The sequence below is a fragment of the Scomber japonicus genome, chromosome 4 (genome assembly GCF_027409825.1).
Source record: "Scomber japonicus isolate fScoJap1 chromosome 4, fScoJap1.pri, whole genome shotgun sequence".
Classification (NCBI taxonomy): Eukaryota; Metazoa; Chordata; class Actinopteri; order Scombriformes; family Scombridae; genus Scomber; species Scomber japonicus.
Window position 1 is genome coordinate 23,337,229 of NC_070581.1, and position 18,296 is coordinate 23,355,524.

Sequence of the window (18,296 nt, forward strand, 5' to 3'; positions counted from 1 at the left end):
GCAGGACATGCCATAATTCCCTCAATCCTCAGGATAGAGTATAGTAATCCAACTACTTCTCTTAGCTGGTAGCTGTGCTGTAATTGCAATTCTTTGGATGTGAAGAAAGTGCTTCCTTGTAAAAATGTACTTGAAATAGTTTTTCCCAAGTAATTTAAGGACTTTGCAAACTCAGAGATACACAAGACTTTTGGAGCAGCAGCAGCCACACACTAGAAGAAATGCACATACATTCAATTTAAATCTTGTGTCGTAAGATTCCTCAACTGGAGCTAAACAGGAACTTTCCCATGAGGGAGAGGAATTACTGGTGTGAGGACAGAATATGTTTCCAATTTAGCAGGAGAAGAGAGATATTGAACAAAATGTAATGAGAGAGCGATCTGGACATAGAGATTTAAACAAGAGGGAGATGGGGAAGTAGAGAGACAGGGAGGTTGAGAAGAGTGTAGGTTCCTTGTGTAGATGGAACTTGACAGGTAAATTAGCATGTGTGGCTAATGGGGCAAAAAAGCAGCCAAGCCCTCATAGGCACCCCTTCACTCTCACAAACAGGCAGCTTGTTGACCCAACTATTGCCTCTGTCACTCTATTGTTCTGTTTTAGCATTTAAACACATAAACAAACACCCTCCTACTTTGACAATGACACACATACTGACATACTAAAAATACTCCCTACCAACCACAACCACACATTAAACTGCCATGCGTGCGCACAGAGAAGGATAACTCAATTTAATAGGATTTGAATTAATCAGAGATTAATCTTGAAATGTTCAAAAAGGTTTTGAGATGCTGGCCTTTTGATTTATCCTCTATCACGCTTTTTTAGCAGGAGTGAGATGTGGTGAAAAATCATGGATCACAGCATGCATCTTGAATAGGGCGTGTGGAGTTGTTTACAATCTGTTCATCAAGGCGAGAGGAAAATCTCTCTCATGCAGCTTACTTTTTTTCTCCACCTTCCTGCACATAGCAGGAATCAATAGCCAGATTGCTCCTTCTCTGAATCTCACTGTCATTTGTTTTTTATCCCCATCACTTTTCTGTGTATACCCTTGATGCTATGTTTGGGTCATATATCAATACCATTGCACAGTGGGAGGAGTGGGAGCATATGTGAGTGTGTGTTGCTACTGTATGTATCTGTGTGTGTGGCGAATACGTGCACATGCATAAATGTTTGTGGATCTGCCTGAGCGAGACCACGGTTGGGTTTTACCACCACATATCAGTGTGCCTGTCTTTTCGTATTGGATGTCTGAATGTTTCATCTAATCATTAAACGCTGACGGGCTTCACAGAGTAGGGCCACTGATCCCCGTCAGAGGAATACGGGGCCTGACTTCATTAGCCCTGTTAGTACTAAGCTGCTTTACCCTCACTCACGCCTGGCTTAACCTGCACAACGATAAATGCTAAGAAGAGAAGGAAAGATAAGCAGAGGGAAAGAGGGGTGAAACAAAAGGAAAAGAGGGACGAAAGCATTTAGAGAGTAAGGCAAGGGTGCCAAAGTCAGGTAGAGGAGATGACGGACTGAGAAATAGGAGGGGAATGGGAGGGCACAGAGCGTGTGAACCTGGAGTTTTCAGAGGCAAGAGGGAGGATCAAGCTCAAAGTGGTGTTTGAACTGAGAGGGATTTACAAATGCAAAAATGAACAAAACAATCAATTAACTTGTACTGTCATTAATCAATTATTACGCTGCCACATCGACAGTCAAAGTGCTTAACTGAGATTCCAGCATGAGCCTCCTATGTGTTGAACAATTAGCATTGACCTCTATGCATGCATGCATCCACACTCTGGCACAAGCTAACACATGCTTGTGCATATGCATTTAAGCACATAAAGATATGCACACACATCTCTGTTCTGTGCAAATTTCTCCAATACATTCATCTGGTTCCCCCCCTACCAGGAACCCCCTCCCCTCTCTGTTTTTTTCTCCTGCCAGCAGAGGTTTTTGGCTGGCTTAAATACGCCCACAGGCCCCTGGGGGACAGCCCATGACGGATGGCACTGCGTGTGACTCCGATTCGATTCAGCCCATTTGATAAATTTATTGCTGGCATTTTGAAAATGAAATTAGAGGGACGACTCCTAGAGACTGTTTTTCCAGCACAGGTGCCATAAATATACTTCATTTGGCAGAGAAGAGGGAAGGAGAAGGAGAGAGTGTAGGGGGGTGGAGAAGTGTTAGATAAAGGATGTCACGGTAGTGGGGTAGATAGTGGGGATGTTCCACAGAAGCAGAGAACTAAAGAATAAGGTCACATTATAATGAGGTCCTGTATTAATCATGATATTGGTGTGGAGCAACAGTAAAGGTTATTTAATCACAGTCAGAATAATACCTGGACCTAACTGGTATGTCCTGCCGTTCTGTTTAACACATGTAGCAATGAACACTTTTCACAGACACCGAGACCAGAGACCAACATCTGTCAATTAACGGATTGACAGTGATTTGACACTGTCAAGGCACACAAATCCTGCTTTCTAGATCTTTCATGCTCACAAACACATGAAATACACACACATACAACATTGTAGTCGTTTGAGAGATGTGCACACACAAACACATGGTTTATGTACATTATCTTTGCCTCAAGGTCCCATGGCTCTTCAGTACCGATGGCCCTGTCATAGTTGTATAGCCACCTATAACTCAGAGTGTATGAATGAATAGAGCGGGCTATTTTTCTCCCTAGCACTCTCAATGTGTGGGAGCGAGAGACAGACAAGGAATGTTTTTGTTGATGCTTCAGACTAAACAGGTTTGAATTGGACATATTGAATGAGCAAGAAAAGAAAGACATACAAATACACTAAAGTCAGACATGGACATGGACACAAACAAGTTCACAAAAGTGAGCATTCATTCACCGTCAGGGTAGTGTGGCCTTATTTATCTCCCTCTAATTCAGAAACATATGTGAGTGTGGCTGTGGAGGGATGATGTACACCACGCCAGCCTCTGTTCCCCTTCAACATTCATCAAAGAGAGAGGCTCGGGCAACCCACATCACTTACCTTTATAGGCCCATCTGACAGCATCGTACAGCCATAGTCATCACATACATAGGCCTCACAACAGTGTGTGCGTGTGTGTGTGTGTGTGTGCATTTGTGTGCATGTGCATGGGGGGGAGTAAGTGTAACCTGTCACAACCTCTATGCTATCAATGCCACCTGCACTGTATCAACAAGCAGCTTCAATACATCTGAAGCTTTGCAGGGTGAGAAATGTTGCCATATTCCCAACAAAGCACTCTTTCTGTTAGGGTTTTACAAATATACATGTTGTGCACATTATATCAGATCCAGGTGACAATGAAAATATTTTCACCTGCGTTCTGTTCTGTTCTGATAACAGCTTGTGCAAAACAACAACTAAATTCTTATAAGCGCGGCAGGGATTCAAAGAAGTTTCAACAAAATCAGCAGGGAGTTCTCCTGGCTGATTGTCTGCTCGTGCTTTGCAATCACAGAGGGTGACACACCCTCTGCCATTACTGTATCTTCAATATGAAGAGTAGAGGGATGTGACTTCTCGGTGCATACACCTGCAGGCTGCCACTCAGAAAAAGACCCCTGGAGCTGTTTAGACAGTTTGACTGTCTGTCCCTATCATCATGCTGAATCAAAACAGCCTACAGGTACATTCTTACAAAACATCTTCCCCCCCTACTACATCTCCTGCCTCTCTCTGAAGATATGCTAAACAATCACCTCCCCTAAAACTTCACATTAACATACACATGAAAGTGTGGAGGAGTCTAAACAGAGCTGTGATTAGTCTGAACATAACAGAGACTGTGGGCTGTCTGTCATCTCGGGATAGCAGGATAATTTAGTCTAGGTGTCAGTGGGTGTGAGTGATTGACTTTGTAATCAAACTGATTGTTCTGTACCACAAACACTGAATGACTCAATTTCAAATCAACATCAACAACACCATGAAATGTTTTTCATCTCATTAGTGAAAACTGAGAGCACACACAGCCACACAAAGTAACACGCCTGCATGCCACCCATCTGAAAATGCACATAGATCCACAGGTGACTGATTGAGCATTGTCTTACCTTTCTGTGATGACACTGTGGTATCTGTAGATAAAAGAGAGGAGACACACAGAGGAATGTGTTAGGAGCTGACAAGCTGCTGTATGGCAGATACACAAGATACAGGAGATGACAGCCAAGGCAGTGATTTGCCGGGGGTTGGGAGGGGGGGACAAGCCACCCAAGAGGATAAACAGACAGGGGGATTGTACACAACCAGGGGGGTCTCTCATCTCAGACCTGCAAAGAATATCCATTTTACCACATTCATTCACGCTTAGTTGCTCCTGAATATGCAAACTCAAGAGTGCACAGTAGAAGTAAGCACAACACACAAATACACACAGCAGCGTTTAGCTAATGCACATGGAGAGACCAGACAGAAGAAAAAAACTAAACATCTGTAAACCCATTGCAGAGAGGCCTCAAGTAGCAAGACTAGAGTCCAGACCCTTGGAAACACTTGATCTCTTAAACAATTTACTCTGAGTGAGCTTTCTGATAAGTAAAAATAATGCCATTGAGGTACAGCGAGACAGAGCAAATCAAATCCTTTCAGTAAGCATTTTAGGTTTTTACTCAGAACCCACTACTACTGGCCCACAAGATGTGTATCAGAACACTGCTTGGAGGAAAGGATGTACTGTAGCTTTTTTTAAAACACAGCAAACAACAAATAAAAAAAGGAGATATATTTGTGAAGCAGAAAAATACTGTACATTTTGCTTATTGTCCTCATTAAATATTTACCATGACAGTGTTTGGAAGCTCCCAAGGTTTTCATTTCTATTTAATAGACTTGTCAAACTTGCAAGAATAAAAAAAACAAAACAAAAAAAAAACTGAAAAAAAAACTATGGAAAAGAATCCTTTAAAAAAAAAAAAAAAAAAAAACTTTTTAGTTTCAGCAGTCCCAACCCTTGAAAACATTTCTCTGCTGGCCATGTGCCCAAAAAGCCCAAATGTCCATAGACATGGAAGGGGAATAATTGAATCCGGATGGATTTGTGGTGTGCTGGGCTGAGGAAGTGATAATCCAAAGCTTTGCCTAATTGCCAGAGTAAAGATGGCGTCCATTGTGGGGGTGGCGTCTGTGTTTATCAAGGCAGTGTGGCGTGGGATTGGACTGAGCATTAGGGCTTTACCCACTTTTGTTTTGTGAGGTGTTACAGTGGATTTGAGCAAATATTGGCCCTCTGGTTATTACATGGTCTGATTGTCTGCTATGCGACTGTCCATAAGCTCTGCATGTCTACCCTAATCTGAGAGGAGGCTTCAAATAATTAGTTAGTGAAGCACTCTCACAGCCCAGTGCAGTCAACCTTATCACTAAAAGAAAATCCTTGGTCCATTTCCTTCTCACCCAAAAGGCTTACAGTCTCTCACCACTGTTAAAACCTTCGGGGTAGCCACATAGCTGATAAAATATTACCCAACATGTCACAATCACTGGCTCCTATCCTTTTCTTTTTGTCATTTGTGTGAATGAAAGACAAATAGATGTCAAATAGAAATGTTCTGGCAAGTGCTAAGAGTGCCTTTAAAAATGTGACAGCTAACTTCTCTATGAACAGGAGAAAACCTCCAAAGAGTATCAAACATTTGATAAATGTACCGACATGCAAACATGGCCCTAATGTTTGTGCTAGACTACAATCTTTGAATGTACACATTGCTTTATGTCTGTGAGCTGTACAAAATCATAACAGTGATGTCACGTACTTGAAAAACCAATTGGATCTTTAAATGCGGTTTAAAACAACAACAACAACAACAACACCAACACACCTACTAATGTATCTTATACTGCCCCTTTAAGCAGCCTCTCAGTTCAGCCTCTGTCTGAAACAGGCCATTTTAGCTCCTGTCACTTTAAGCCCCCCATTGCATCGTCACAAACAAAGTGGTCGGAGAGGTTTAAAGTCTAACCTTTTAAATTGCATGGAGCATTTCTACATACATTAAATTGAATTTTTGGACCCTTGACCATGTTTGCCATTGATATCTGATATCAAAACAGTATATAGATGTCAGAAAACTACAAAACAAACATATGTCCCCTTTAATTTGAGTTAAAAACAGTTACTGGGTGAAATTTGATCTTTTACCCTAATTAATATACAGTGTATATTTATATAACAATATAAAGATGAAGCATTGTGGACATGAGTTTGTAATGGCTAAATAAAATGCTGGAGACAACACAACTTGTATAACAAGGCATAAATTGAATGATGGATTAATTAATTACCCTTGTGTTACCTGAAGTAAACAGCAGGGCACTACACCGAGCCTCCCTCTCTGTGTGCACACACAGATAATAGATTGGGTAGGGGAGAAATTTGTAGAAAATGTAGTAACATGCTTTGCAACACTATTTTAATAATGATAAATAATGAACAAACACTACGTAGATGATAATAAATAGTCAAAATAAAGCACTTTTTTCCAATTTGTTGAATTTGCTGCGTTGTAGCAGAGAAACCATGCTGATTGGTGTCAGTACATATAAATAACTACTGTTTAGGGAGGTAAAGAAAACCTCCATCATTGATTCCTACATTTCTTCCCAGCTATCACCGGCTTATATGGATTTGGAGACTAATTTGCAGTGGATATGTGAGTGGCGTTTTGATATGCTCATTCACCCACAGCAACACTCCTGTGGGTTTGAGTATTATGTAAAGTAGGGCATATGTCAATACAGTTTTCTCAATTCCGTGGATGTATACTAGCCTAGCAAAGTTAGGGCTGTCTGAAAGCATGCCCAAGGACAATAAAAGCAAAATTTTTAAGATGCGTTTACAAATTAAGGAAAATAAATGTATCCGTTCTGTTTTGCTTTACCTTTCAGAAATGTAGACTCTCATTGTCAAAGATGATGAAAGAAAGAGGAAGAGGAGAAGAGAGTGATATAGAACATGACTGATTCTGTACTCTCTTATCATTAGACTTTAATGTAATATGATTTCTATAGTTTGGAAAGAAAACAAGTCAACAGGCAAACACTGGCCAAACCACATTTTAATATTCCAAATAGCTAATTAGACCTTGTTAAATAATTGTTGTGTTGCTGATTATTACATTTACTGTAAAATCACATCTATTTGCCCAATGGCTACTTACACCGAAAAGCAATAAACACACAAGTTAAACATCAAGGAATAAAAAGCTGTCAACTTGAAATAGCACAAAATAAATATATTTAAGTTTTTTCTGCAGCAGACAGTGAATGCTCCAACAACAGCGAGTCGGAAACTGATATCTGCAAAAAAGGGGTTCACAACCAACCTCTGGAGCTGAAGAATGATCATAAATAAATAAAAGTATGTGTGGTGCTTGAACACAGCCAGCAGGTGCCACTAACTCTGCCACCCTGTGATGTTTGGCTGTTGCCATTTTGACTGAGAGATGACAGGATACAATGATGCTTTTGTGGGGCACATCCAATGACGCAATATTTACAGTGCTAGCTAAATAGATAATACAGTAGGTACATAAAACACACACTGTTTCCAATATAAATAATCCAGCTCAGAGACTGAGGTTGCCCCAGATCTAATGTTTTAAACACTGTTGTTCACTGAAAAAGATGTATCACATAATTCAGGTTGTGATTCCTATGGTTGCTATAGACATGCTTAAGTGGCAGTTTAGAAAAGATGAACAAGCACCAAATCACTAACCTCTTTCTCCTTGCCACTTCAGCCTGGCTCAGTGGGAGGAAGCTTATATTTGAAACACTAGATGTGGCAGTGGTGACCAAGTGCTAGTTGGAGAAAATGTCTATATCATCTGATCTCATCATGTACAGTAGAGTCTATCTTTGTGTACATTTGGAGGAGACTCACATGCTTTTTAGAAAAAAAAGGAAAGCTGCATTTTTGTACTCTAATGTGCTCATATGACAAATACCACAAAAGTTGGCCAACTGTGCAAAAAGTGCTGTGATGTACAAGTTGGCAAACACTTTGTACCATAAATGATTGTCTCCATCAGTTTTTTGTCAGCACTTTTTTTTGCACAGTTTGGCATATTTCGTACCATCTGTCACATGTGAGCATCAAAATATAAAACATTATATGCAAGGCAGGCTTCATCTTGATTGAGAATGCTTTCTCTTGTTTGTGACCAATGAGCTGGTTCTTTCTACCTTCACCGCATGTCTAAATGAAAAATTGCCACACCTGGACAAGACTAGATTGAAGCCATAAACAGCATGTGATGGATTTGACTTTAGTTAATGATTATAGTGATGAAATGAAGCTAGCAGAAGTTCAGTCAGGAAGACTTTAACTTACAGGCATAATTGGCATCTTTTCTGCCTTCTTCAAGCATGCTCATTTACTACCCAGTTCTCTATGTCCAAGTCACCTGTCATCTCGGCATCCAATAGCAAAAACACCACACTTGTAACATCATCATCTTGTAGCGGTCCATTTAAATGTGCCTCTCTCTCTTTGCTCCAGTCTTGTCATACAGCTGTTCGCGTGCCCCACCACCTCCCCATCTCCCCCATTCTCTTCAGGATCTGCAGTCCATTTCCATCTGCATCTTCTCTTCAGACAATCAGCAATCACCACCACCAGTGTCCGGACTTCATAGGGGATCTAGATATACATGCAGTCGTCCAGGGAAAATTCCTCATGGAGTTCGAGCCCCAAAGACTGCATCATTTACTAAATTGTTCATGACATATTCACAATAAATATCTTTAATTCACTTGTCTCTCCTGATTGAAATGATGCGACTGATATTGAGTCCTCTTCTGTTCTCTTATCCTCTCCTCTTCTTCCTCTTTTCTAACCTTATTATCACAAACTGTATGTTATCCCCCTACATTGTGACCCATTCAGTCTGTTGATGTGAGGATAGCTGGGTCATTTTGACATATACATGCTGAAGAACAGCTGTTTGTAATTTAGTAGGTTGCATCGTTAAAAGTGTAATATCTCTGAAATTACATTTACATTTGTTTATTTGGCCGACTACAAATTCTCAATTTGAAAATGAAAAGGAAACAAAGTTTACTTTGAAACTGCTCCCCAGCTTTTTTTTTGAAGTTATTCAGTTGAACTTCAGAGGTTTTCAGATACTCTCAGGTCATTAAACTAAAAAAGATAATGTGAACATGAACATAAAATATTAAATAACTAGTGTAAAATAACCACATTTTAAAGAAATCTGAGATCAAATAAACCCACAGCAGTCACTGACAACCTGTGGTACATAATGTCCATTGCAGATGATAATTAGCCAGGCCTATAGGTGAGAGACTGTAGATGCATGCTGGCTCTTTGATACTGCAAATGTACACTCTGTGCATGCTGGTGATAAGAAATCCCTCCCTGATTCTTTACATACAGTATACATCCCAGACTGATTGAATTAGACTGCTATTGGAAACCTGTCTTCTATTGACCTCTTAAAGTTGTGGCCTTCCAGCAGTCCACTGTGGGAATAGTTTTAATTATACAGCCAGAAATTGGGTTCGATTTTATCCTCATCATGAAGTGAGGAGTCCTTACAGCTAATCATCACTTCATCAAGACAAAATATCATTAATGGAAGGTGCTGCAAGAATGCATGTATGAATATAAAGCTGTGTGTGTGTGTATCTGTGAGTGCATGTGCGTATGCCCATAGATACATTTCTATACTGTACATATGAAGCCACATGAAACGAAGTGTGGAGTAAAGTGTGCAGACTGCAGCAGAAACAAATGTGACTGTCTTCAGATGATTAAGCACTATTGATCTATCATCACTATAATGTAATTAGGATAAATTCCAACACTGTAGCTGTCCGTCTCTTAATCACACTCACTGGTAGACAATGACAGCCCATCATTTAAAGTTACAAACCAAAGAAGCCACAATGTGATGGATGGTGACACCAGTCAGTTGTGACCATTGACCTGGATGTTAATGACTCCAAGAATATTAATCGATGATACAGCTCATCTCAGCAGAGCTAAATAATTCACATGAAGTCATATATGCTATAGATAAAATCATATGTTTTCTGCTTTAAGACGCTCATCCAAACATTGTTCCCTCTGAAAATGTCCTACATGGCACAATGCACATGGGCGCTGTACATTTTAACATTTGCTGAATTGTTGAATGGCCAGTTTTCACTCCTCAGGAAATGACATCCTGAATGTCCATCTTGGATAGTTTTTTCTCCACATCTCTTGAGGAAATAAAGAAAAACCCTCACCACTACTATTATTATTGAACAAGTGACAACAGGTGATTGGACTTAACAGGAAAATATTACGTTTAGGAGAAATTTCTAAAACTGCAGTCCTGATGAAAAGTCACTGACAGACAAAAATCATCATCCAGACAGATAGGAGCAGCTTGTCACTTCCTTTAATCATTACACTTGAACTTTTCTATGTTTAACCATTGGTGCAAGATGGACTTAAACTTCAAGTTGGTGGGATTTAAAAGTTTAGAGTAGTGACCAGCAGTGTAGAACTGAGCTTCAACTTCACTGAATTTCAGCTGATATTCAAAAATATAAACTGCAGGCATAACTCAACTGAGAAATCCATTATGGTGGTTTAGAATGATCTTTTTTACCCCTGTTAAAATTTCAGCTATTAATAAGACTATATCTCTTTCATAAAAGAGACAAACAAATGAATGAATGAAATAACAGTCACCACAAGAGCAAACTTTTAATTGCACTTGTTGTAATTAACAGTTTGGACTTTGTTGGAAGTTGTTGTAGGAAATGCTATACAGACACACATAAACATACTGCAGATGACTCATGTTATGTTTTCTCTTCTGGTAGGTAACACTTACATACCATAATTCATTAAGCTTATGTTTTAAAGATACATCCCTGTGCTCTTTCCAAGGCACAAAACAAGGAGACAGAACACAATTCGAGGTTTTAATTAGCTGAGTGTAGCGCATGCTCCTCTGCTATAGGCTACTGCACAGGGAGAGTGGGGACTGCTGCCTTCTTGCTCATTATGTACTAATGAGTTGTCTATTAATGAAAATGGAAAGCATTTATTTTGTGAGCACAAAGGGTTCAGCTGGATTAATTACTGCACTACAGCAACAAAATGAAAACAGAAAGTGCAGCATCACTCTTGTGTGGCACATTACCCATTAACCAACTGTTATCAAGGCCTGGCGCATGGCGCTGCACGACACAAAGTAGGAACAGAAAGTGTTTGCACAGGCCATTAAAACTTCATGTGAACTCCACTGTTGGCATATTCCACAGTACATGCCTTCTATGATCCATAGGCATGCCTACTCTCATATGAATCCATACGTGTCCACCTCTTGTCAGTATCAACATTTTTAGCTAGATCATAATCAGTGTTGGGATCATTACAAAAAAAACTCAAAATGTTATGTATTACACGTTACTTGTTACTTATAAAAAAAGTAATGGATTACTTTGCTTAATTACTCCCAGTGGAAAGTAATCAATGACTTGTTACATTACTTCTGCGTTACACCTTAGCAATGCCTGCGATGTTTTGCAAGAATAATATATCAACAAATACAATACTATGAATCTTCGTGATCTTAACACCATGTTGTACAAATAATAACTGCCTCAAAATAACATATAAACAACCTGTTTCTCCTCGGAGTCAGCACAAGACTGGCTGTACTGAAGAGCCTCTCCACAGGCTCACTATGGTGTTTCTATCCTGGCGTAACACTCATCCAGATAGCTCATGAAAGTTTCCCTGTCTGACGTCAGCTGTCCATTCACTATTATTGATGCTTTGCTGAGTTTGTTTCTGACAGATGGAGATTCCACTGTACAAATGAGCAATACACAAGCTTAGGCTACTTGGTTGGGGTCAGCATACACTCAGTTTGAGCATCACTGTGGGTCTGAAAGTGTTTCACTACGAGCTTTGTGTTTACATGAAAGATCAGGCAATTGTTGGGCAAGCATGCAGGGAAAACATTGAAAAGCATGATTTTTTAAAGAATCTGCCAACAAGACTAATTTTTTTCCAAAGCTCTTTTTTGTGTTGTGCTGTGTTTATATAAAAAGATGTATAGTAAAATTCAGGGTATTCCACAGTGTGGTTCCTATTGTTGCCATGGACACACTAAGTGGCATGTGAGAAAAGCTGAACAACTACCAAAACACTAACCTCTTTCCACTTACTGTACCACTTAAGCCTGTCTCAGCGGGATGAAGTTAACATTTGAAACAAACTGCCATCAAAACATTCAGAACTGATCCAGCTTATCATTTGTGTTGTATGTTCTAAACTGTGAAAAACAAGATGTGCAATGGTAATACATCAGACAGTAATCAACAGTGATGAAGTAGACCTCTGGAGGAGGAGATACTTTGATAAAACTTGTCACCTCCCCTGGAACATACTGAACTTGTGAACAGCAGCTAACTGAACTATATCCTCTTTTTTAAAATTTGCTTTTTGGCACTGCTGCACTTTATTGTTAATTTATTATTTTCTTGCGTTGTGTAAAATTATTGTTGTATTGTATTTGTACTACATATAAAATTTAAATTTCAATAAAGATTATTTTAAAAAGCAGTGGTAACCACCAGCTAGTTGAAGAAAACTCATCATCTACAGCAGTAGAGTCTTTCTTTGTGATTTTGAGGAGGCCCACATGCTTCTTAGAGAACAAAGCAAAACAATTATAACTGAAGTTGCATTTCTGTACTGCGCACATATGGTCAATACTACAAAAATTGACAAAAGGTGCTGTTGTACAGTTTGATAAACACATCGTACCCTAGATTATTTATTTTCAAATGGTGATCAGTATCATTCTAATAGCCTGCTAATAGCTTGATTTCCCATTGGGATCTCCTTGGAGAGGTCAGACAGTGGGAAGGGGTCCTGGGAGCGTGTGGGCTCTGGAAGCCTCAGCAGATGGTTCTTGATCAGATATTAGAGGCTGGGCAGCAGCAGGTCGTCTGGCCATGAGCATTTTGCCCTGCCTGGGGGATAGCAACCCCTTCTGAACCTCCAGCTCCAGCTCTGGTTCCAGCGCCAGACGAATATCTCTGAGTCCCAGCCAGACTGCAGGGACTTTGGAGCCATGACAGACTGCTGTCCTTAAGCCTTGTGACAATCTGGCAAACCAAACTCAGAAACATGCTGTCTGCTGTAGTTTATTTTTCCCCCAGAAATTTGTTTCACCCTATTTGGGCTGTACATGATTTGATGACAAATGGTTATGTAATTGCTACCATTGTCTGTTCTCTCTTGTAAAAAATAATCACATTGATAACCAAAATCCTTCTTAGCTGGATTTGAAGAAAAACTATCCTCTCATCCCCATCACCATCCCTATTGTTGCAATGTCTGGAGGAGAGACAAATCTTTAAATAACAGGAATGCATTTTAAAAACTGATCAAATGGGTTGAATTAAACAATGGACCAAGGAAGGTCGAGTCTTTGCTATTAGAACTGAATATTAATCTGAGAACGCCAGTGCAAGAACATCTTTTGTGGAAAAAAAATAAGATAAATCCTACTTAGACAACTCTGAATCATTTATTGGCATTCCTATCTTCCATTTTCTTCAACCTGCATCATCTGTCGGTCTCTCCCTCCTCTTTCGACAACGCCACAGAGAAAGCAGGGTGAATAAACACGACAGTCTGAGTTTTATTTATCCTTTCCCTTGCGACAGTGGCAGTCTAAAATGGCAAGACTTCGGATATGACCTTCAGTTAGAGTGGTTCGCCATCAGTCATTCCTGCCACCCACAGATCATACAGTGGATGAGAAGTAGCAGCACCCTCCTTCTTCCTCTACTGTCTATCTACTCTCCCTTTTTAACCTCCCCCACAGCTGTCAGCTCTTATTTTACTTTCTGCTATGTTGTTTTTCCCCCTGTCCCCTATTTGTATTTTCCCCCCTACCCTTGACCTATCTTAATTTGACACTGATGTCTTTCTCTTCATAACCTTGTCCCATTGTTTCATCTCTGAATGAAGTACAGTCTTGGCAGGTATCTGGTGTAAGTGGTGAAAATAGTGGATGCATATTATAGACTTCAATGCAAACAACATATCTTGGAGTGAGAGACTGAAAGAGTAAGCATTAGGGAAGGAGAAGTAGACGAATATGATACAAAAGGAAGCAGGGAGACATCCTCCCTTGTCCTTTTGTCAACCCATTTCATCAGCCAGGATGCTGTTGAGGGCACTAACCTATGTCTGATTATGTTATACTACAAAACACTAACTTATTATTTTTAATGGTTTGTGTTGTTGGATTCTTTTTTTTATCTCAGTGAATCAGCCATGATGAGTGGCTAAGCTTTAGCTTGTCTGATTACAGTATTCAGACAGAAACAATAGTTAAGAGTGCTCATTTTACATAATGTAGGAATAAAACCCTCATGCTAATACTCTTGAATCTCCTCGACAGGCTGAAACCTCATCCTGTCCACAGTTTTCATAAATCTAACAGCTTGTCCTCCATCAAAGATATTGTTTGTGTGAAAAACAGTAATAAAAGAGTCCACTCTACTTAATAACAGATATTTTGCTGATGACACACACTCTATAGTGAGTTTCATAATCAGAACCAACACACAAAGACAAACTCTCAAAGAAGCTTACACACACACACACACACATACACACACACACACACACACACACACAGTTAAGAGACACAGAAAGCTTAAATGTCAGACCACAAACAGACAGCAGCAACAACAAAATGCTTGAAATATGTTAGAACATTGTTTTTTTCTGTCACCCAGTTGAGGACAGAAGGTTTTATTGATGGTACAGGAAGTGGGATTTTAGTTAATTATACATTTAATTAGAAATATTCAAATTGATTATTTTAACTTTTATGATTTAACATTCATTATTAGAGTATTTATATTATAACATAGGTGTAATTTCCATGATTACTTGTTAATTTATCAAATGAATTGATAGTACATGCTTCTGCTGGTGTTTGTCTTATCTCTGTTAGGGTCTGTTCAAATTACTCTTTTTTTACAATGAATGTATGCATGTTGGGTTGAGGTACGTTTTCCACAGGTCCATTAAGACCTCTACATCAATGTGGTCTTATTTTTTTTTTATAACAATGCTGTTCAAAGCATGATGATAAATGTGTCAGTTTCGTCCACACATATTGTGTTAACCTCAGTGTCATATCTTCATGTATTTTGCTGTCAGATACATCTATTTTAGCCACATGTAAGATTGAAAGAATTAAACAGAAGTAAGTAATTAGTCTCAAATAAATGAATCATCTTGTAAAGCACATTTTCAGACCCCGTGCTGCCACTTTAATCAAATGTTTTGGATTCCTCAATATTTGTTAACTGTCATTTCATATATCCATCCACACAAATGCTCCTAACAATTGTTCACATTTTCACTCTTGGTGCAGTTGTCTATAAAACATAAATAATAAAGACTAGGTTGGAGCATGAAACAAGAAATTACACAGACTGGTGGATAGATTATACATCTTCAACCAATTCATTCAGTCAGAGCACACATTTTATGGCTGCAGGACATGAGCAGCTTATAGTTTATGTAGGACATTTTGGGATTAAATATAATGCCAGCGTTAAACATAAATACTGTCCTATTATTTTTATTATTAACTTATGACAAAAAGCCAAAAGAACTACAGTTAGTGAGATATAAAGGTCAATGCTTTTAGGCTGACACTATAATATAAAGTATGACTAAGAAAATGTTAACATTTACAATAATGGTTATTTTTGAAGTATTCATAAAAACATGTAAAAAATTAAGGATATTTTGTGGCTGTTGCAATCCTCCATTAAAACTGCACTGTTAATGTATGATAACACATGCATGATCTAAAACATTTACATTTGCAAATTGCAAATAAGTATTCAAAGCCTTGTTTATTTTGTTTATTTATTTTTGAATTGTGGCATAATCCATAATGGCCTTACATTCTACAACTTAATAAAGCCTGCTATAAATCCTACAGCTATAATATTCAGTTCTGTAGAAACAGTTTTAAAGAGACATTGATTCAACTTAACCTTGAGTAACCTTACTCAACTTAACCTCCTTTCATGCATGAATTATGATAACTTCAGTGAGGATTTTTCTCCTAATTTTTTTCATTCCTGTTAAGGCATGAATAAACCCATTTTTTCTTTCACCAAATGATATACTACTACATTATAATAACATAAATCAACCGATCTACAACCAAAAGGTGTAACTATGCCATCAAAATCTTTTCATACATAAGAAAACAGCTGTCCACTGCAGTGACCATTTTCAAGGCTGTTGTTTGTGATACTGTTGAATTATATAGCATTTACTATGTGAACAAAATAATGGCTGGACTGCATGAAGATGGCAAATACTGTAATTTGGGTATTCTTGGTGAATTGAGTTGTTGGGATATTCTCTGCCTAAAATGAGGACTGTCCTAGTTAAAACTGCTAAATGTGCCATATTGATTAAAATATGTGATTTAAAAAGTGGTAGTAGTTTCAGTAAATTTGAACCAAAATAGATCATTAAAGAAAGACTTATTTGGAAATTCCAGTTCTGACAAAATACCTCCAGTGTGCTAACGGCTGCTTGTCCTCACATTCAAGGCAAGTGTGAAGGCAACAAGTCATCCATATTTATCTACTTCTCTTTTTTTGTTGTTGTTGTTTTTCTGGGATGTTGGAGGATTTGACACCAACCTTGTGGATCCCTGTCTGCCAAAGTACCACAATTCTGCGTGATAACACTGACTCATGCTTCCTGGAGTTGCACATAATTCACAAGCCATTGAGGGTGATTCACATGCATGTTTGAAATTCTGTGAAGTGACAAAGTCAAATCACACATACAGGTGTGATTTGACTTTGCCATAGGCTAAACTTTGCTACAGATTCAAGGTCTAGTCTACTCTCAAAGCTTTAAACAATTTGCTTTCACCGTGCAGTCCTTAAGATAGGATGAATGCAAACTGGAAATTAAAATTTGAGATGTAGGGTAGCTCATGAATGCTGTGTTGGATGGTGCAGCCTCAGCTCCATCATCACCAATTCCTTCAAAGGGATTGCCAATAAATCATCAGCCAGTAGAAATCCCTGTGTAGGACAGTGTATCTTTCATACAATGAGTGATATCAAATAAGAGTAAAGAGTCAAGACATGCTTCCTTCAAGTCCAAAAAAAGCAGTTGACAATAGATTGTCTGACTGTCAGCGTCCAATGAGACATTTCTGGAATCTGTTGTCTATCAAAACGTGAAACAAATACTTCTAGTTTAGTTCTGTAGCAGAACATGAAAAACAGCCACACAACAGCCTCAGGCTACCTGAAAATCTAATTCAGAACCGAGGACAGCTCCCCAGGCTTGAGGTGGGTGGGTCTTGACTGTTGAGCACCAGATTTAGTCTTCTCTGTCAAGGTATTACACCAGTCACATGATGCACAAGCTTCCAGTATAGGAATTCATTTTTATAGCTAACATTAGATTTAATATGATCATGATCAGATTACCTTTGCAATTGTCATACATTAGGCTACAGTGTGCATTCATTATACCTACAGAAATTGTGCAGATATTCTTTTAGTCGCTTTATGAAATAATGGGAGAGTTGGAACTGGGAACTCATATGAATACAGATATGAGCAAGAGAGCGATGAGAAAGTTCACAATGCAAATGGCTTTGTTAGATCAAATAACACAAATTTGTCTAGCATTATCAGAGCCTTTCTTCAACTTACTTCATATTGTCTTCACTGTCAAGAACAGTCAACATTTCTACAGTAGCAGCATTGAAAACATGGAGGAAAAACACATTCTCCCCCAGCTCCAATGTGATATCTCATTGACTTCAAGATTCTACTCCTCACTTTCAAGATCCTTCACAACCTGGCACCATCATATCACTCTGAACTTATTCACAGCTACACACCTTCCCGAACACTCCAATCCTCCTCTACCAACCAGCTCTCTGCCCCATCTTCCAACTTAACCACCATGGGGTCAAGAGCCTTCAGCCGATCTGCCCCTCGCCTATGGAACTCTCTCCCACCAGACATTCTCACTTCTGACTCTGTCTCCACCTTTAAATCCCACCTGAAAGTGCACCTATTCAGAGTGGCATACTGACTATGCAATCACATTCTTGTTTATTTATTGTACTAATGCACTTTAATGCACTTTGTAGTCACATTCATATTTATTCTTTTTATGTGCACTAAATGTTACCTGAT

General features: G+C 38.9%; 1 protein-coding gene across 1 annotated transcript in view; it reads right to left on the bottom strand.

Moving 5' to 3' along the window:
• The window catches only part of LOC128357958 (cadherin-4-like), a 240,201-nt gene that overhangs the window by 132,733 nt on the left and 89,172 nt on the right, over nt 1-18,296 (bottom strand). The window contains exon 3 of the mRNA XM_053318395.1: nt 4,091-4,114. Coding sequence (XP_053174370.1) covers nt 4,091-4,114 — 24 coding nt within the window. The remainder of the gene's footprint in view (nt 1-4,090; nt 4,115-18,296) is intronic.